Consider the following 22499-nt stretch of genomic DNA (forward strand, 5'->3'; position numbering starts at 1 on the left):
GTATTACAGCTCAAAGTTCTATTTCACTGACAATTAATCATCATTAATTATTATTGTTAATAGTCAAAGTAATTTATTATTAGTGATTGGCAACGCTTTGGTTCGGTGAAAATCATTTCAATATATTTATAAGTACGAGTTCGTGCATAATTAAATATGGGATTGTTAAATACATAGTTTAACCTGGATAATTTGTTGTTTTAATTAATATTATTAATATTGGATGTACCAATCTAAATCGTACATTAGAATCGGTGTCGAGTTGGTTGTTCGTACAGTCGAGAAGGGATTGCAAGCCGAGTTGAAGGCAAGGGTGCTGTAAGGCTGTAACTTACCAATTACCTACTAAATGTTTGTCTCGATGCGCTCATTGGTATAGTATGAAGCATGTAAAGGCTCTTTTTAAGAACGTGTGTAAGAACTGATTCAATTAGTCAATAAAAATGAATATTATCTTCTTGATTTGATTTGAACCTATACACACGTTTCGAGCGACGATTTTCAGCTCTCTTTTATGCATTGATTTTGTAACAATAATATAAATGCTGGAGATCGCAGTTTAAAAGATTGATGTTTTTCAGAGAGCGCTGCTGCCCGTTCTCTGGTTGATGTGTAGTCCCTAAGTCGCCTCTTACGACACCCGCGGGAAGAGTAGGGGTTGGTGACAAATGTATTCTACTCTGCCGTCACCACACGTGGAGATTATGGCAAAACCCTCCACTATAGTGGAGGAGGCTCATAGTTCAGCAGTGGACTGTAAAGGGCTGTTGATGATGATGATGAATATAAATGCTGATATTCTGGTAGCTCAGAGACATTGTATTATGAATCCCTTTGACATACTCGTAGCTTTGGGAACCTGGAGATTAATTATTCATTTGCTATGTACTGGACACTCGAATGAAGTACGTTTGCGATCATGGAGGCTTTGATCCATTAGGTCGGTCCTGGCAGAGATTACCTCCTCCGAACCAATGCTTTGGCAATTACGGTGTAATTCGTACTAACCTATATACGGGTCCTTTATTGTATCGGAGTTTCGATTAACTAAATTATTGAAATCCTATTGTAGCTTTGATTAAGAATAAATATTTTTAAAGGCCAATATTTTCCACTTTCTTTTGGTAGAGAGGGGCGTGCATCCCTAATGGAGACTAAATGGCTTGATGATAATAAAAAATTCTTCTTGAAAATTATCATTTTTTTCTTAAATGATAAGTACCTACCTAACCTTTTTAGATACGACTTCTTGAAGGTAGCAATGTGGTAGCAATTAACGCTCTGCTGAGATTAATCTAACCACCTTTCGTAGATTTGATTCTCCAAATTCTCCTTCTCCTAAACACAAACTTTAGGAAATTCGTAAACAGATATCCGACAGGGATATTCTGGGAGATTTCCTAGGATCATGAATTAATTTAATAACTTTAGTACCAGTATAAAGTTACCGGCTGCTGCCCGTGGTTTATTTAAATATCAAGTTTCTAAATGCATTTCACCTAAGGCGAATATCATAGCTCTGAGTTGAGAAATTATGGAATCCAATAAACAAACTTCCATTCATCATTTGATCTGCTTCAAGTTTAACTTGTTGCACTCGTAGTTTGCTTCAGGGGTTATCTCCTAAGTCCAATCCATCTCTATGCCAAAATTAACTAGTTCTCGTGTAAGCTATTTTCAAATAGACAGAGTTATTTTCGCTTTGGTAATACTTTTATTACTGAAAAAATAAGACCTAATTAATGTGTTTTTACTTTTAATCGCTGTTCCGCTGTCCACCCAAGCAGTTTAAAGTAAATAAATAGATGAGTCAAACATGGAATATCTTATTTGCAATCCTTTGCATGCAAAAGTTATCCGTATTTGAATAGTTTTTAGAATTTTTCGTATTTTTTTATAAAGTTGTGGTCTGTTTGAGTAAGTTAGTTTTTCACTCGATAGCTGGAAAGTTCGCAGATGTCCACTTCAAATATGTATCTTATCTACTCTACCCGGTTACTAATGTTACACACTAATCAAATATTTAAATTCTGTGGTAAATATTTAATTAATGTCCAAGCTTTTTAAAAGTACTACGTCTTAATACAGTATCGTAAATACTACTATTTAACCACAGTTTATTTCAGTTAATTTAGTTCAGTTAACCACAGTTTTGATGGAGTTAATCTGTTGGTCAGCTCTGTTTTCGATTGCATTATTGTTCTATCTGCGTCAATAGGCTAGATGACAAAATTTCAATTATTAGTCCGTCAGACAGATAGTTAGATAATTTTTTTTTTTATTTTCGTTCATAATTAAATTATGTTATGTTATTAGGTTATGGCGCGAGAAAGCTGATCTCCCCTGCCCTTTTGTCCCTATGTCTGAGAGTCTTCCACCTAGACATGAGCTCCCCTGGCTTACCTGGAAGTCTTTAAATAGACTTCGGACGCAGGTTGGCCGTAGTAAGGACAATCTGGCCAGGTGGAGATTCTTGGATGGCTTGAACATGGAGTGCAGGTGCGGTTTTGTTCCCCAGTCGATGAGGCACCTGATGTCATGTCCTGAGTGCCCAAGCAACTGCACTCAGGAGGATTTGATGAGTGCTACTGACAACGCCACTCTTGTGGCGGAGTTTTGGGCTGACACTGTGTAGGTTTGTTGTCGACACAACAAGAAGAAGATTAAATTATATTATCAGTGCTACATCGAGTTGAAATGGTGCGATACGTCACGCTTGATTAGAATTTTTACTCAAAAGTGACGTCACGCGACATTTCAACTCAATATGTATAATAGTTGAAATTATAATTTTATAATTATCTGTCTGACGGACTAAATAGAATTTCGATTTCATTACCCAGTCATCATCCCTATTGAACGTGTGGTCTCAACGACCTGTCCCAATACATATTTGCTTGTTCCCGATTTGTGGCTAGTATTACGTGGTCATTTTGGAGCTAGGTTTAACTCGTTTACATGCCCTTTGCTGGTGCAGTGGTTCACTTAGCTGAAGTGAAATATGATTAGCGTTTTGAGTGAATTTTCACGCTATTTTCATTGAGGCATGAATTCGATTATCACACCATATCGGAGTGCACATTTTTGTCGAAGCCGCATACGTTATTTACACCTATTGCATATCACTGGCTGAGTTATTGGATCAGAAGCATGTTTGTGGCTTTACATGATGTCGTGACAGGATCGGAAGGTTTTAGATAGTTTTGTGTAGCTTTTTAAGCTTTGTTGTAGGAACTTTTCTTTCTTCTTTTGAATCTTCTTTTATGTAGAAGACTAAGTTAAATATCAATCTGGACTGAAAATATTAAGTAAACTACTTTTCTTAATTTCGTATACCTGAACAACACCATTGGTTGGTGACCTTGGCTTCGACCAGCTCAAGACAAAGGTAATGCCAAAATAATTGAGGATGTTGTCGATTTTTATCCTATTGTACTTATAGTTAAGTAGAACATAGTATAGTTTTATAAATAATAGTTACATTATATGATATGTCACACGTAGGCATGAGTCATATTAATTGAGGTATAAGAAATATCTACCATTTGCAAGAAGATTATCAAATGTGTATTATTACACTACTAGTATACACAACTGTGTATATTTAAATAACTTCCTTTGGTACGGATGCCTATTATTAATAAAATTGTTGTCATGTCAGCTCAATCATAAAAAGCGAATATCATGAAATGATGATCATACATGATGATTATAGGATGAACTAAGACGTATTTTATTTTATTTCATTCCCTTTTCTACAAGAAATCTTCTGAGCCTTGCACGTAACATAAATTTCTACTTAACTTATGACGTAGCCCAGTAGTGTCTAAAGCAGTGGTTCTTAACCGGTGGGCCGCGGACCACTGGTGGTCCCTGGAGGCATTCCAAGTGGTCCACGAAGACATCGTAATAAACAAGTGACGTGACGTGATGAGTCGAGTCAACACAACTCAAACGGCGCACAGTGGGCGAGAAATCGACCTCCCCTTTCATAGGATTTTGAAAAAAATATAAGTGGTCCCTGACAATACAGAAATTTGGTAAAATGTTCCCCCGTGACTTAAAGGTTAAGAACCACTGGTCTAAAGTTTAAACTCTAACTAAACCTATTCACGTGTACTGAGGGAGGAGGCACGTCTCACTTAAATATTTACATAGGTACTTAGCCTCAGAGGACATTTTTAAGACCTTGGACTCTACGCGGCGTTAATATTAACTGAGCTTACTTTACGCGCTCCGCGGCTTAAGGAAAACATTAAAAAAATAATATTCGGATTGGACATTTAAGAGGTGCAGTAATTTTAAGTAATATAGGTCAGCTGGATGACCTGCTTAACTGAATCGTGCTTACATTGCCTTGATCGGGGATCGCTGTAATCCTCTTGTATACGATTGTATTACAGATCTGCCCACAAAGAGAATGGGTTAAGTGTATTAAGATGATCTATTCCAGCAGTGGACGTCATTTGGCTGAAACGAACTAACGAACGAACGATACTCAGTTAAATGAACTTAATTACAACATTTGACTTCCAACGAATGGAGACAAAACCGTCGAATCTTTTTAAAAAAAGCTCTCTGTTGCCGATGAATTTGCAATTCGTTTTACAAGTCAGAGTTCGGCCAAGTTGATAAAAATAAACATGTCCATGTTTTTTAAATCAGTATCAAAGTTTGCAATATACTTCGGTTTATTTCTCGCTTCGCTGACCTGAATAAGATTTAAAAAAATATCGTTCGAATTGGTATCTATTCTGTAAAGTTTACACTCTTCAGATACAGGCTTTCATCCATCGGTATTTCCATTGGTATGATGGAAAGTAACATGATAATAATGCGTGCTAAGAATGGATGTAAAATAGAATCCGGTTCCAACATCTTTACGCACTAGGAATTTTTCAAGAATATTTGCGATTTTACCTTCTACTTTTGCAACAGTTTTCCTCTAAGTTACAGGGAATAATTTACTAATCTGGCCTTCAAAAGTTTTTGGTAAATACTCCATACATTTGCTTGCTCATGAATCAAATTCCAGCCTGAAGTTTGATTACCGGTATCAACCGTAAGGGTGCGCATGAGCACGTGTAATCGGTTTTATTATACAGCAGCTGTTTCGTAATAAATGCCATTCTCGAAGCGTGAAGTATTCGCTCTATCGCGCTCGATCTATGTCGTGTTTTCCATAGTTTGCGATAACCTTGATCAGGTTATTGTTTGGAAACTTTGTTGACCGTGGTTAGTGCTGAGTCTTACTCGTGTTCGGTGAGCAAATAATTCAGATTCTGACTTAGTATCGCTAACATAGTTGGCAGAACTTACAACGTTGCAGGCAGGTGGTAGTCTTAACTTAATTAATATAATTATCTAGCTCAAACTGTTGGCGACTTGATATATTTGATTTATTAGCAAATCCTACTTACAAGTCTTAGGCGGTTATCACACTGCGCCGCGCTCCGTCGCGGAGCGCGTGATTTTCATATAAAAAATCACGCGCGCGGACGCGTTGTCAGTGTGAAGTGCCGCGCGTGTTTTCTATACAAACTGAGGTACTTACTTGCATACAATGATTAAATCTGTCGCTCCGCGCTCCGCGGCGGAGCGCGGCGCAGTGTGATAACCGCCTTAGAAGATTCTTAGGCTGACTTGCACCACGTTACTTTGACCGTAACTTACACGATAACCGGCGTTTTTTGTATAGAGTTTGACAGATTTTTGACGTTTTCAAAGTTAAAGTAAGATGGTGCAACCCAGCCTTAGCCACTTACAATTACCTATTTATGGGCTTTGCTTGAAACAAAAAAGAAAGTATTTGAATAAAACATTTTTAAACGTGCTGGAATCATTTGCCTGTGGTTCAAAAGATCGTATAGGTAATTCAAGCTTAATTCTCTAATATTAATTATCTCGTTAAAATAAAAAATATCTTTCTATAAATCTGCCACAACACAGTACCTATATATTGCACTGTGCTGTCGTGAAGCTTGCTTTGGAAAATACATTTATGAGTAAATTAAAAATATTTAATGTTAATTAGAGAGGTCGGACTGATGATGATGATGATGATGATGATGATGATGATCAAACGCGCCTTTAGAATAGAATAGAATTTTATTTATTGATTTTTCTGTTAATAAGTAAAATAGCTTTACAAAAGCCAATTGACAGAAAATGATTGACTTTTATGCTTTTAACGAATGAAATATTTTAAAAAGAAATAGGTAGTTATAGCTGTTGAGTTTCTGAATAAAATAAATAAATCAACAATGCGAATGTTCGGCCAGCATTGCCCTAATGTTATGACCAGCTCTGTGCTGCGCTTGCGTTTAGTTATAATTCTTTAGGCTCATTTACACTGCGCGGAAATTAGCCAAGTCAAGTCAAAAAGACAGTGGGATGGGGATGAAAAAATAATGATTTTCATCCCCACCCCACTGTCTTTTTTCATCCCCATCCCACTGTCTTTTTGACTTGACTTGGCTAATTTCCGCGCAGTGTAAATGAGCCATTTGCGATGGTATCGGAACCAGGCGAAGGCGAACTTGATTATGTGTAATTAAATTAATTGTTCTTGTGTTCTTAGACGATTTGTATCACAAACAATTATATCAACAGCATCTCGTAGTTAAAACGTTTTACCTGCAAATCTTTCGAATGGAAATACCATTAGAAATAAGTAATGGAGAGGTTCTAATGTATTTTCCACATATTTAAGATATATCAAGTTTTCTAAAAGCAAAAATAACTACCTGCAAATTCCACCATGAAGATAACCTGTGTGACCACCATCTATAAGGATAAAAGTTACAGAATCTTAATGTATTCTAACTAAAGTACACAGTAACTTACTTAGTTACTCAATAAAGAACCTGTTGGTCTCGTTAACATATTAACAAGGTAATACGACATTAGTATCGCGGTCTTTGAATTTAAATTTGAATTTGGGTTGAATTGATCCGTTAGCCATGTCTTCAGTTCGGCCTTTGCCATACGAAATCTCTACTAACACCCGTATTCACAAACATTACTATGATGTCTCACAGTGCGCGTGGACGCACAGGGTGACACACGAACCAATCACAGAGCTCTACTCAACGCTGTGCGTTCGATTTGCGAAGCAAGCATCGTTTGTGAATGCGTAAGATTATTTACGTTTTCACGCCTAAACCACTATTTAACCAATGTAGTATTTGGTAGGTATAGAGATAGTTTGTCACACAGGGAAAAAAGGTTTTGGAAATTACGTACTGTGTGTGCGATGTGCGTACTTTTTTAAATTCACGCGAATAAGGCGGCGGGCAAAAGCTAGTTAAGAGAGTAAAGCACATGCAAGGCGACTCTTAGTTTCCTTGAATATGAAGCGTAGACAACAAGGTCACATTTAGAAGAAAATGCACATTTCTAAAATGACCTATGGATGCGAAATAAATTAATTCTTGCTTGTGTAAGAAGCTGGAATTTATTGCCAAATATGATTTATATTAAAAAAAAACTCATAAAACTAATTATTATTGCAAGTAGGCTTTTAAAAGCACTTTTACACGATATACAATATATTATAGATAGATGGACATTTTTGGCGTTAGTTATTAACACCGCGACAAGCCAACAAAACGTTCCTTATTGAAGCAAATTGCATTTGACACATGTTTAAACGTTTTAGCAATCGTTGATGCACAAAAAATACAACGACGTGGTTCATTTAGCCGGCTAATTTGATGTTATTCGTTGCCCGGTCGTCTTGGCACACCTCTGTGAACTAGCAATTATTTGTTACATGCATTTACGAATATGATTAGGTTACAATGGAAATAGGGTAAGAAGATTTCCCAAAAAGAGGACTTCTTTTAGAGTAACTTTAGGTACTATTTAAGTAAATAATTTTACTTAATAATGAATTAAAATACAAGTAGTACTCGTCACTTGCAACGCGTGTTCCACAGCGTAAGTCGAAAAAGGCAACCGCTGGCTATAATTACCGCGGGCATAGTTTTTCCTGACGAAAACTTTTAAGATAAGCATTTTAGAAAAAGAGGTGTAATCAATAAATGCAAATATTGAATAAAATCTGAGATTTATAAACTCGGTCAAAATCCAGACAAACGACCGCATGTCATGAGAGGTTAGAACAGCCCCCTTAGACAAAACGCACTTTTTGATCGAATCGAAAATCGAATCCGTCAAAACTCCATACAAAAAAGGTGCTTTTCGACCACTTTTCGACTGGTTTGCGATTATAATTTGCACTTTGTCTAGACCCACTGGACACTCGAATGAATGATAACTGTTGCTAAGAACAACTTGACTTTTTAGAACTCAAGCCATGAATATTTAATCCTCAAGTAAAATGCAATCTTTAAGACAAGGTGTTCGAACTTAAACTCTATAGTTAGAGACATTTAAGATGAATTTTGTCGGGTAAGCCTTCTGCGCCTTTCGCAGTAAATCAGAAACCAATGACATCTATTTAATTTACGACGTTTATTAACGACCGCCATTTTATGTCAATGGCATCATGGTGATTAAACTCTTGCTATTGTGAAAGACCAAAAGACTCACGCCAATTTTAACATAAATTTCGCCATGTTGTACCTACTGCACTAAAAATTTATAAAAAAGAGTCGCCGCACACGGGCTTCACGCCACAGCTACAAAATGACGTCACCGGCATATTTCCTATAGTTTTCATACATTTCCGAAAATGAGTGTAAATATGCCAGTGGCGTCGGTTTTGTGGTTGTGGCCGGTGGTAAGTGTGCGGGGACCCTAAAACGTTATATTAAATTATTATGTTACTTTACGAGTACTTGTTTATGGGTTTTCCAAAAGTTTATACAAACCTGGATGAAAAATGAATAAGAGAAACTGTTTTAAAAGTATCTACTCCTTTAGTTCTCTCTGCTAACCATAATACCTACTCGTAGTACGAGTATTTTTCTGCATTGTTGATCTTTTAATGATCTAACGCGAACAAACAAACTGAAACAAATAAACCTACTGCAAATATTTACTTTGTATTAATAAACAATCGCTAGTATCAGTGGACAAATATCTAGTTTTGTGCGACTAGTAGTCGCCGTCAATCGTTATATTGGCTTAGTAGAGTGTATTTATATTAATATAGTGTATAGCGTATGTACCAGATATTAAGACTGACAGTGTGGTGGTAGTTCAGATCATCTTCTATGATCTGAGGGTGGTAGGAATGAAGGTTATAGTGCGACAAGGTTACTTGTATGTGGAGAGATTTAGGCCCAGTTTTTTGATTCGTAGTTAAAATAACCAACAGTCAAATTTGACAGAAGTCAAATGACAAGTGGTTAAATATCAGAAAAAAATGTTTTACGAACAATGGTTAGCTTGACTTTTAGTACATTTTTAACTATTAGTTTACATTTTGTTAATATTTAACCATTAGTAGCAATTAACAATTAGTTATTTTTTAAATCTGAATAAAAAAACTGGGCCTTAGAATGTCATAAAATGTCATTACTGAAGGAATGACAGTAATATTGATGTCATTGTTACTGATTAAGTAGTGTGTGGTCCGCTTATGTATGGGTTGTAATGGCGTGTTCTGTGTGCAGGTGAAGACACCATGAAGTCCAAGGAGCGGGTGGAGATCAGCGCCATAAGTGGCAGCACTGTCTCCTTTGCCACCGATGCCAGGTACGTGCTTCTAGAATATAATCTTTAAGATTGTGCGGACTCGGGATGTGGAATTATGTAACAATAACATAAACAGTTGACTTTTTATGTAGTTTACTAGAAATTAGAACTAATTCTGTCCCGAGGATCAAATGTAGAGATCAATGTCGGCCGTTTGGTGTAGTGGTTCGAAACGGACTACAATTCCGGAGGTAGCGGGTTCGGTTCCCGCACAGTACAAACATTTGTGTGCATGAACATATTTGTTTGTATTGGACTGGGTGTTTTCTATGTATAATAAGTTATGTATTTACAAAAAAAGTATTTAAGTATGTTTATATGCGTTGTCTAGTACCCATAGTACCTACAAGCTTTGCTTAGTTTGAGACTAGAAGCGCAGTGTAAAATGTCTAAGGATATTTATTTATTATTTATTTAATATCGCAATGTCACAACACGTACGTTTTCAGCACACAAAATAGCATTGTGATACTGGTTTAAAGATGAATGAAGGTTTTGTAAGGCTTTTGTAAGCTATTTTTGTCCCAGATGTCCTCAATAACACATGCGACGAATATCTTTTTCTAATAAATACTGCATTAAATTCCTCCGAGTAGTTACGTAGTTGGTAGTTACTCCGAGACTACTCTCCAACTTTGTCAAACTTTTGATATGTCGGTAGTTTGCTTGAATTTGCCTTCCGTTACTAGATATTACAAATAAGTTTAATAATTATAAAAGCTAGTTCAATAATAAAGGAACGTTTTCTTTGAGTAAGTTTTTCTATGTTAAGAGTACTTTCCCTTCAGGCTCCGAGCTGGGGCAGGTCGTCATGGGCAGAAGACCAAGAAAGACTACCCTAGGTAGTAAAAATTCTTAGCGAATTGAGTCTTAAAACACCGCCGTAACAGCGTATAACACTTGAAAATTTCGACAGGTTCATCCAGTGTCTAAGTAGCTCAGTTGGAAGAGCAGTCGCCCGGCAAGCGGTCGAGGCGTGGGTTTGAGTCCCGCCTAAGGCAGTTCGATACCCTAGGTAGAATTTAAGCAGTCAGTTAGTTATTTAACTTTAGGGTTGATAACCCATTTTTTTCGTGGGTTTTTCAATCTGTAAGCAGGAAAATAAAAAGAAACAGATGGTAGAGACATGCTTGTGTGGCATATTATACTTATGTATGAAGCAAAATATGATCTAGCTACCTAGCGTCTTTATGTTTACGGTGTTTTATTTATGAATATGTATGTTTTGAAGTAGAGCAATACTCTGTTCCTAATGCAGGTCAGCTATATATCCTAAACAGCTTTCAGCATTGAACTTTGTGTGAGCTTTATAAGTGAAAGTTGTAGTAGTAATGATTGGGGCAAGATTCGAACGAGACAAGTTACATCACACTAAGTATATTGTACACTAGCTTTCCGCCCGTAGCTTCGCCCGCGAGGACTACATATTTTTTCCCAAAATAAAATGTAACCTATGTTACTCGTGGATAATGTAGCTTTCAAATGGTGAAAGAATTTTTAAAAACGGTCCAGTAGTTTTTGATAGGCTCAACCAAACAAACAAACAAAGTTTTCCTCTTTATAATATTAGTAAGTATGGATATGTATGTAGTTACCTACTCTTACACAAATCGAAATGAACATTATTATTTATACGATTAGCTTAACAAAATAGATCAGAAGATCTTATTGTAAGAAAACGCTCTCTTCCAGAGTTTTGGATAGTTAGCCCATGAAGAAGATGTTTGAAAAGGGGAAATGTTTAAACATGGACTAATTCCCAGTTTCCTACGTCCCGTTCTCACCGCTGCAACTGCAGCTTGACCGCCAATAAAAACTCTAAGGTCAAGTTTGTCCCGGGGGAAAGTTAAATAATCTGTCGCAACCCCCAACAATTTGTTAATATTTCTATTTTACTGAAGCACTATCTGTACCATAACGGGGCATGTCTCATCACGGCGCGCAGAGCCGGGTGCACGCGTGTGTCGCGGTCGGCCGCCCGCGAGTCAAGGTCGCGCGGTGACCGAGATTTGCGCGCGCGCATCTAGCGCTGCCAAGTGTCGATATCGAGTTATCGATACTAATAAAATTGTTTTATCTTTATCCGAATTTCAATGTTATTAACCAATCACAGTGATTAAAATATTTGTCATAAATTTTTGGGAGAAATAGCTTAAGTATTACAAGTATTTAGGTGTTAAAGACATACACATACGGTACAGGATCCAATCTTAATACATACTATGAATAGTGTTATTATGAGAATGAATTTATCATTGTAATAATCCTAGTAGGGGCGGTCTTTAAGAGTCACTCTACAATTTTGACGGATTGGCATTTTCAATGACTATCTAGTTAATAAACAAACTAAACCTGATCGTTGAGATAAAAGTTATCTTTCTAAGTTTCACTACTAACTACCATAGTATAAAATGTGTATCTTATTTACTCAAACACTTCCTAAGAACCAGGGATGTAATGGATATCCGAAACCGTAACTGAAACTTTCGGATATCCAAAATAAAAAAATATCCGATACGATACCGTAACCGATTCAAAAGTTTCGGATAGTTTCAGATGTAGGCGGTTTATTTATTTTTGTATAGCTTTCGTTTGTAAAGGCATAACAGCCTGATTTACCTTTATAATACCATCTAGTATCAATTTTTATTTTTTTATGACTTTTTATTCGATGTAAAGTGTGCGGTCATGAATGAACCGTGTTGGACAACTATTTCAAATTGCATTCTAAAGCACAGACATCCGTAACCGTAACCGAAACTTTCGGATATCCGAATAAAAAAAACCGTAACCGTAACCGGTATAATTTATTTATTTATTTGTAATAGGTATACAAACAGTTTACAGTCTAGGCTTCATCGTAAAGAAAAAGTGTTAATTACATACTGGACCGTAAGCCAAAATTAGTATACACAGCATGATAAATTAAATTACAAGTACTATCCAAAAATAAATACAGTTCTAACAGTTACAACACATTATTCCTATCCTATACAACACATTATATAATATTATTCCTATATCCGTAACCGTATCCATAACCGAAACTACATATCCATAACATCCCTATAACAACATCATCAATTACGATTTACGAGTACACTTTACGTCTAATAATGATACAAGCTCCCTTAAAAATTCTCAAGATAAATGCGCAGTAACTATATTTTGTCATTAACTTATATATTAACGTCTCATTGTTAATTAATTCAATTTTTGTTTACATTTACTTAATAATGTTTATCGATAATAGTCGCCTCACTATAAATGCGTGGGCCTTGTTGACTTATGAAACTGCATGAGAGCCGAGAGGGTACGATACGTTTGCGAAAAGGTTTTTCCAAAAACGACTTATTGTTCGCTAATTAAGGCACCAACTTGTCAGCGTGTGCAATACTAACTTAATGGCATCTGCCGATTGCAACAAAATAAATGTAAACAATACACTAAAACGTTGTGGATTTCCAACTCTTAAAAATTAGCTTTTCAATTATTTTATTTTTTATCCACAACGAGGAAGCTCTTGGCCTGTATGACCTGTATCTCACCTGATGGTAAGTGATGATCAGGCCGATAGTGGAAGCGAGCTTCACCCGGAATCCTCAACCACGGAGGAACTGGCTATCTTACCTCTAACTGCCGGAAAACAACAATGCTGTTAGCATTGTTGTTATGACTTTTTGGATCCGGTTATGTCGTTTCTCCTAGGTACTTTTATTTCATATACTTTTTCTTTCTTATCTCAATTTTTTTTGCTTTTCTATATGCATTGTCATTTCATATCAACAACGTTAATAATAAAAAACAAAATATTATAATATAATTATAAATTAGGTCTAAAATCCGTAATAGGTTCCATGTAATATGTATTTTAGTGTCCGACCGAATATGGATTTTCAGCCGAAAACGGAAACGAAAACGAAGCTTCGGCTGCAGTCTCATTTTCGGCCGAAAACGAAAACGAAAACGAAAATGACCTTCAACTCTCAAATTTCAATCTGAAATTATGTAAAAACTTTGAAAACCGTTAATGTTTTGACCAAAAACATAATGATGTTTGACAGTTGTTTTTGATAAGGATTGATTAAAGAAAACCGGCATTAAAACACAAAAAATTGAATTATGAATTCTTAGTAGAATATTATTTCCGGTGTATATTGAAATATTGGGAAGTGAAGAAGAAATAAAGGGTGTCCAGTGGGAATTTTGCAACTTCAAAAATGATTCATACAAATAAATTAATGATTTTTTATTATTTATTACTAATGCAAACTGAAGTTTAACAATGCGGATTTATTTTTTTATAGGCAATATCTTTTAAATGATGCCCGTTTTACTATAGGCACTCTCACAGCCTTACATTCGCAACTATGTGAGAGCAAATCGCGCTAATAATTTTCCTGCAACTTCACGGCGGATATTTTCTTACAGAACCTGAATTATTTAAGGATTGTTTTGCTGTAAACTTTTGACTTGAGATATCCCCACAAGAAAAAGTCGCATGGTGTGAGATCTGATGACCGAGGCGGCTAGAAAAAATAGTCCTCAGTGTCTCCATCGAGGTACTCTCCGTGTGTGGTGAGGTGTGGTGAACCATGAGTGCATCAGATTCACTCCCGAAGATATCGGAACGATAAACGTCACCATCTTATTCACGTATTTCTGATATTCGGTTTGGCCGAAGCTTCGGCTGGTTTTTGGCCGAAAACGAAAATATGGCCGAATGTCCATTTTTTGGCCGAAAATGGCCGAAAACGAAAACGAAAACGAATATTCGGTCGGTCACTAATGTACTTACAACCAAACAACATTGCGCTCTGAGGATTCTACAGACAGCGGTAAAATCATGATTCCATGTTATATACTCCAAAACATCGCATGAAGTGATTGTTTTACACTATGTTGTATGCAGTCGCATTTTACGACTGCTAAGTACTTGACTCTCGATGCACATAAAGTATTTCTGACGTAGGTCGCCATTCGTATTTTTCTCACACTGACCTGGTTTTTAGTTCGAACTTTCCCTTTTTGATATATTCTCGAAGCCTGTTAATTGGTTTGTCACAATTCTTTTTAATTCGACATCCATTGGGAACTGTGTTTTATCTATATTCCTAGTAAAAATAATTACCTGGCCTACATATTCACAATGACATTTTGAAAGAGCATAGGTGAATGAATCTTTAATTTGTGACCTAGTTTACCCTGTTTGAAGTGAATAATTGTTGGAAAAATAATGACCATGCAACATATATCATCGACAAACATGGCCGTCATAGTAATTTCATCCAATCTGTTTTGAGTTGAGTAATTCCTAGCTCACATGCTGATCGGAGTATCCATACAAAGCGAATTGCCAAATAAATATACTCCCATGCTTTGCCGGTCCGAATGAATGGCCGCATTATTTGTCAACAGTTACGTTATTATAGTATAGGATCCGTAACACACTTTCACTTTCGGCATCCGAGCCCTGGCCGGCAGTCGGGTTCAGACCACCAGCCCTGGTGAACGACTCCAAGCCTCCAGCAGCCTCTACAATGGTAAGTGAATTTTGAATTACCCAATTACTGACTCAGATCCGATCTTACGACAGATTGCATCAATGCGTGAAGAGATCCGGTTCAAGTATGCGCTTATTGTTTGTTCCAGAAATCACTATTTGTGATGCTCTTGCTGTGCTGTGCGGCTGCGCTAGTTGCAGCAGAAGAACCGTCTACTAAGGACCTGGTAGACGTCGAAGATAATGAGGACTTAGAGAGGAAACATCGCAAGCGAAAGAAGCACCAGCAGAATGGAGGAGGGTGTGGATACGGGAAGACGTTTGGAGAAAAGTTCTTTGGACTCCACGACTACACATACGTGTCTGCGCCGGTGATGAACTACTTCTTCGGCTGTGGGGTGGCGGCTTTGCCCGTGGCCGCTCCGGTGGCTCCGATCGCGCCCATTGCTCCTGCCTTCCCGATTCAGATTAGCCAGAGCCAAAGCCAAAGTCACGGTCATGGTCACGGAGGGTTCGGCCACGGTGGTCACGGCGGACACGGAGGCCACGGCGGTGGTCACGGAGGCCACGGCGGTGGTCACGGAGGGCACGGCGGTGGGCACGGAGGCGGCTACGGAGGTGGTCACGGCGGCTTCGGTGGCTTCGGCGGCTACAACCCTGGCTACGGAGGGTACCAGCAGCCCGCGTACAACCAGGGCCCGTACCAGGGCCAGTACAACCGGCCCTTCCAGAGCGCCGTGTCGGCCGCCGCGTCCGGGTTCGGCTCAGCTCTAGCGGACTACTTCGCGCACCCCAAGAAGACACAGAAGATCATTAACAGACAAGTGAATCAGTTCTTGAGGCCGATATACAAGTTGTTCTGAGGTTACTAGACTGTGCAGTCGACAGAGGCTACTCGTGCATGCGGCGCCAACAATGGAGTAACTCGGGTGCATCAACGCCCATAACAAAGGAAAGTTGCGACATGCCGTAAAGTTGTACAAATAATAGAATTATAAGCCACTTAGATGAATTGAATAAACATCTATTTTAGAAACGTACCAAATGAAAATAGTTTTTAGTTGGCGAGACAGTGTTTTTAATGAGTGTGATTTTTACTGTAACTAAGTTTAGTGAAACGGTAGGTGCCTACATATTTTTTTATACAAACGCATATGTACCATACGCATACGCAAAGGTAGGTACCTACGTAAGAACAATACGCACATAAAAACAAGTAACTAAATGACCATTTGTGTTAGGACATAATAATACATCGATATTTTTTATGTGATTGATTCCAGTGCGAAACTACTTTGAAACTACTTAATGAGTGTTGTATTAGTTGTATAAAAATGATTTTAAAACATTCTTGGCTAAGGCTATATAAAAATTATTCTCTAACTACGAATATGTTATACGGTAGATTAATTTAGTTTTAATATTTTTTTAAATAAACATGTTTAACTATTTTTGGTTTCACTTGCCCTACTTTAGTATTCCTTTTGGATTGCAACCGTTGCTAATGCTATGCTGATATGTTGATTACGAAGTTATTGGCTGTAGCGAATTTGTTTATAATATTTTTTAATACGAAAACTGGTTCCTCCGAGCGAACGTTAACCTCATTATTTGAGATTTCAACTTGTCTATAATGTATATAGATTTATGTTCAAATCTAAGTCCATGCATTTTATTTTTGGTCTTCGACTGGCCTAGTGTCTGTTTAAGGCCATTGATCCTTGCAAATTCATTTGATTCATTCGTTTTAAGTTCGATCGACCTGAAATAGTGCATTTTTATGTAAGTCGGATACAGTGTTAATTGCCACATTAATAGTGCCATAGTCTGTGATTTAATCGGAAGCAAGGGAGTTTCAATAATTTACCTAATTCATTTAGTGTTTTTTCTTTCATTTCAGAGTTGAAAAATCCAGACTAAAGTCTTGTATCTTTTTAAAAGAACCGAGTTAATTTTTATGTAGTAGAGTCTTTGAAATGACTTTCATTTCAGGTAATGAGTTACCTAACTTAAAATCTGGGGTACATTCTATTCTGATTAGTAATGTTAATCCGCAGACACCTCTTATAGATGTAGTCCCATATAATTATCCCATAATTCAAAAGTCGTTTTGAATGCAAGTACTTCCTCGAATAGGTTGATAATCGTTTGTGATTACGTTTCATTGAGTTTATTTATTACTAGCCGACCCGGCGAACTCTGTTCCGCCTTAAAGACAATAAATAAACAATCGCAATTTTTCCTTATTAGCTCACCGTTTAGACCTACCCTGGACTACGACAAACATTTTAAAACCAAAATCAGCTCAATCGGCCCAGCCGTTCTCGAGTTTTAATCAGACTAACGAACAACAATTCATTTTTATTTATATAGTTATAAGATTTCTCAGACTTTTTTTTATCAAGCTACTTCATTCATTCCACGAACCAATTGTGAAATTAATCTGTCACGAATAATTAGTGCAGTGTCAAAAGTCAAAAGTCAAAATTTCTTTATTTGTTTAGACTAATAAATAGTTCTTACAAATCGTCATTTTGCTCTTAAGGAGCCTCTACATGTCTCATAATCTTTTTACCCTACCAAGCGCTTCGAGACCAACATTTGGCAAGTGCTGAGAAGAAGCGCCGCAACAAACTCAGTCACCACTGTCTGCCGGTTAATATAAAAGTGTTTACGTATTTACGTAATTTCAGATATTACGAGTATATCATGTCATATACAGGGTTTTAGGTAAATGGGTATATGAGCCGACACTAGCCCATGTTAAGATGGTCATATAAATGGTTTGGTGAAGTCAGAAATTTATATCTTCATTTTAATTATTTTAATTTTCATACAAATCGGATTTTATAAAATTTATTTTGTATGAAAATTTAAAAAAAAATGATGATATTAAATACCCATTAAGCTCATATACCCATTTACCTAACACCCTGTATAAGCGACTTAAACATTCTAAGGAATGAATGTAACGTAGTCTAAGTTTAAACTATAGGTAGTAACTCAGTAAGTACTTTTAGCCATGCACTTGCCATAAATGTTTGTCTCGAAGCGCTGGTAGAGCCCAAAGGATAAGGAGACATTAAAGTGCCCCGTAAGGGCTACCTTTTTTTACTGTATTTTGACGTTCATAAGTGCCACTAGTGGTCAAAATTGAATAAAATATGTTTGATTTTGATTATAGAACGCGGCCACGCTGAATAAGTCCTGATAGTTCCCATCACGCGGCCTCAAGCCACGCGGCTGTCCCGTGGTCTTTTCTTAATCTGGCCAGCCATTAGAACGTGATCAAGTACAATAGTCTCACCCATCATTTTAATATTAGACAAATGCACCGGCTCACAATATAATATTCAGATTGGACACAACAGGAGAATCGTTCGGATTGAATCAGCTCGATCGGACAGATAGTATTTAATCCCTTTTGCAACGCGAAATGTGTATTTTGCTTCTCATCAAAGCAACCAATATCACCAATATCGGAAATATCTCAATAGACTCGTGCCCCCCTATATCTTCGGGGTGGACAGGCCTGTAAGCCCGCACCTACCGCTTTTAATCCTAAAGCTCTTATGCAACGTGCATTTCGTACTTACTTATGCGTCCGAGAGCCACAGTCTACATTCATCAGCCAGCTCATTTTTGCTACGACAGTCCAACGTTTCTTTAGATATAAGAGTATTCTTAGAATGAAATAAATACGAAAAATAGAAAGTAATTTTTAATTTTAGTTTTTAAGTCATTTTAAGTTAATGTATTATTATAATTTTTATTCTCTAATAAATAAAGAAAGAAGTAGAAAGTAACATCGAATAGACGTATCACAATAAGTAGAACAGAAAGAAGAACGGTCACGCCCCATACAAAAAAAACCCAGACCCGACAGAAACGAGACATACCTCAGTTTTTTTGTCATGTCTTAATTAGTTAAATTATATATTTTTTATATTCGAAATCGATGTATAACACCAAAATATTACCCTTTGTTTTTGTTCAGGCGTTATACAAAAACTAATACAAAATGCCTATTTATCACCAAAATTGGTAAATGTATGTACCTAAATGTCTATTACAGCTGCTATGGAAAGTATCTAGGTGACCTGGATATACAGCCGGATTATACAGGGTGGTTATACATATGGAACAATAAGTGATCTCACTCGATTATTTCTAAACTATACAAGATATCGAAAAACTAGTAACTGATTCTGAAAGTGCTTCACGAGCTCTTTCAAATGGTACCAATAATAGGTTACAGATTATGGAAGCTGGTAACACAGAATTTTTGGATTTTGTAACTTCTCGTTTCCACCCTGTATAATCCAGCTGTATCTCCAGGTCACCTAGATACATTCCATAGCAGCTGTAATAGACATTTAGGTACATACATTTACCAATTTTGGTGATAAATAGGCATTTTGTATTAGTTTTTGTATAACGCCTGAACAAAAACAAAGGGTAATATTTTGGTGTTATACATCGATTTCGAATATAAAAAATATATAATTTAACTAATTAAGACATGACAAAAAAACTGAGGTATGTCTCGTTTCTGTCGGGTCTGGGTTTTTTTTNGGGTCACAGATGACCGTTCTTCTTTCAAGAAAGAATTTCTTACCTATTTAAAGGTTATTAAAGGTAAAAATAGCGTCCACTGATTTTCAAAGGGCCTTAGAAACCTTTAATAGGTTATTCCAAATAAACACATAATGTAATTTAAGACTAACAACTAATACAGTTACTATTTCACAAGTAAAATATAGTTACTTCTTGCAGACAGCAAAGATTCAAAGCTGTTACTATATGTTGCTTCTTTAAGATAAATATAATTTCCAATAAGCTGTTCATAGTACGAGTACATATTATGTAAATTCATGTTATGGCTGCTTTCTTTGTACTAGATGGTAATGTGAGTTTAAAACAAAAAAGCGAGAATTAAAGTTATGTAACTATTATTTTAATAATGATGTTGATTCATGTTGCTTTATTATTTTATCACGAATTCATTTGTATTTTATTAAGTATGGTTGCCGCGCGCGTCGCCATATTGGAAAAATGCTGTCTAGTAGCAGTTTTTCTTAAATGTTTCGTTTCGGATTAATTTTATGATAAAACATGCTTAGAGAAACTAAAACTAGAGAAAAATACCTATTTTTGATGTCTACACAACCTTTTTGTGAAATCAATAGTTTAAGCGTAGGAGCGCCAACAAGCCCTACCACCAACAAACCCGAACAGAAGAAACTGCTCCCACTGGGAATCGAACCCCGGACCTCTGTATCTAAAGGCTTACCACCACCACTATACTATGGCTACGGATAATATTATATCCGGATATCCGGAGTCCTGGTCCTGGAAGTAGGTAAGCATCATCATCATCATCATCATCATTTCAGCCACAGGACGTCCACTGCTGAACATAGGCCTCCCCCAATGCTTTCCATGTTGATCGATTGGTAGCGGCCTGCGTCCAGCGCTTCCCTGCTACCTTTACGATGTCGTCGGTCCACCTTGTAGGTGCACGTCCCACGCTGCGTTTTCCGGTACGCGGCCTCCATTCCAGAACCTTTCTGCCCCATCGGCCGTCAGTTCTGCGTACTATGTGCCCTGCCCATTGCCACTTCAGCTTGCTAATACGTCGGACTATGTCAGCGACTTTGGTTCGTTTACGGATCTCCTCATTTCTGATTCGATCTCGCAAAGAAACACCAAGCATAGCCCTCTCCATAGCACGCTGTGCAACTTTGAGCTTCTGTATAAGGCCTATAGTGAGAGGCCACGTTTCCGAGCCATACGTTATCACTGGTAACACACCTACTTAATACTTTACCTACATCTATCCAGGACCCCGGATAGAAATGCGGATAATCCCAACAGAATTCAAATCCACCACCGAAACTGGTTTTGAAGAAAACTTGACTATAATAGACATCGTATCGTCTTAAATAAATTGTTACACGTACTACAAACCGAATCTACTCAGTACCTGCACTAGATTCCTAATGTACAAGGAGATTAAGCAGGGCGGGCGGCCAAGCTGAAGCCTTAGCCCTGGCGACAACCGCCAAGCGGTGCTGTGGACCAGAAACCCAATCACATTACCAAAATAGACCCTGGATCCCTCGAAATTTCTGGAAGGAAACCTGCAGTTTACACAGCATTTTCAAATATCATTTTCGGATGGACTCGTAATTCGTGATTGGCCCAGATCTGGCCCGATGATGTTCGCGGTCACTCGGACGGGCCTAATGAGGTGTCCGCTACCGATCCTGGTGTACTGGGAAACTGATAACCATATTACCCGATAGGCCAAAGACCAATCGGGCGTACGCCCCGGTTTCGCTCGTTCGCGGCCACTCGAAATTAGTGAAACTATTGGGGCTGCGACACTTACCAAATATAGGAAATATACCTTTATTTGGCAGTTAGACTAAAAGGTATGATTCATGACTAAAACATTTTGGCTCCATTGATTTGGAAGTTACGAACAAACGAAGAAAATTATTTCATTATTTCATTCCCTATCACCCTAGCGGTCCTTTTCTTAGTACTTAATAACGGCTATGGCAATCCAAATGGAATAGGAAGTCATGGCTTCGACATTCACTCAATACAAAATAATTACCAAATATAAAAAAAAAAACAAAATAAGGTCAGGCTTGGGTCAGGCTCAAGAGCGCATTAATTCCTGTTTTATTCGACAATACTGAAATTAATTAATTGCTGATAGGCACTCTAACCAACTTAACGCAATCATCGCCTCTGATTTCATTTAACAAACTTTTCCACGTAAACGTTTACCAGCAAATTTATTGGAACCAATTCATCTGTACTATTTAAATGCTCCATTTCCATACTTAATTATCCTGATGAAGATATTTTTGAATAGGTAAAATTAATATAGACAGTTATAAAATTGTTTTTCTATTAACGTAGATATTTCGTTATTAATTGGGACGATTAAAATGAAGGCTTGATAGACCACTGCAAAATTGAGTTCGACGAAATGGCCGTACCTCTCCATACCTATAAGAAATGGACAATGCTCGTCACGACCGAAACAGGTGTGTCTCTTACGTACGAGTAGTTAACGATTTACTTTTTGATCAATATCAGAGATCGCAACAAAACCTATGCAATCTTAAGATAAGAGTAGGCGCACACCGTTGATTTTTAATTGGCCGTTAGTTTAGGCGGGCAGTTGATCAGTATGGGCATGTATCCCATACACACACTACGCCGATTCGATTTGGCCGATTCTTCATACAGTTTAAAATCGGGCACAACTATCAGCCAACTAAAAATCGACGGTGTGCGTCTACTCTAAATC

At 37.3% G+C, this 22499-nt stretch overlaps 2 protein-coding genes across 4 annotated transcripts in view; both read left to right on the plus strand.

Moving 5' to 3' along the window:
* Nucleotides 1-22499, plus strand: part of LOC114364854 (proton-coupled amino acid transporter-like protein CG1139) — an 81068-nt gene that overhangs the window by 40686 nt on the left and 17883 nt on the right. For all 3 annotated transcript variants that reach the window (XM_028321187.1, XM_028321186.1, XM_028321185.1), the window contains exon 2: nt 9585-9666. In XM_028321187.1, coding sequence (XP_028176988.1) covers nt 9596-9666 — 71 coding nt within the window. In that variant the 5' untranslated portion in view covers nt 9585-9595. The remainder of the gene's footprint in view (nt 1-9584; nt 9667-22499) is intronic.
* Nucleotides 15058-16552, plus strand: LOC114364855 (glycine-rich cell wall structural protein-like). Its single transcript, XM_028321188.1, has 2 exons — nt 15058-15209; nt 15319-16552. Exons 1-2 carry the CDS (start codon nt 15207-15209, stop codon nt 16030-16032), a joined length of 717 nt encoding a protein of 238 aa, XP_028176989.1. The 5' UTR covers nt 15058-15206; the 3' UTR covers nt 16033-16552.

The sequence above is a fragment of the Ostrinia furnacalis genome, unplaced genomic scaffold (genome assembly GCF_004193835.3).
Source record: "Ostrinia furnacalis isolate ACB-3 unplaced genomic scaffold, ASM419383v2 OfSCF7477, whole genome shotgun sequence".
In the NCBI taxonomy this organism is placed as follows: domain Eukaryota; kingdom Metazoa; phylum Arthropoda; class Insecta; order Lepidoptera; family Crambidae; genus Ostrinia; species Ostrinia furnacalis.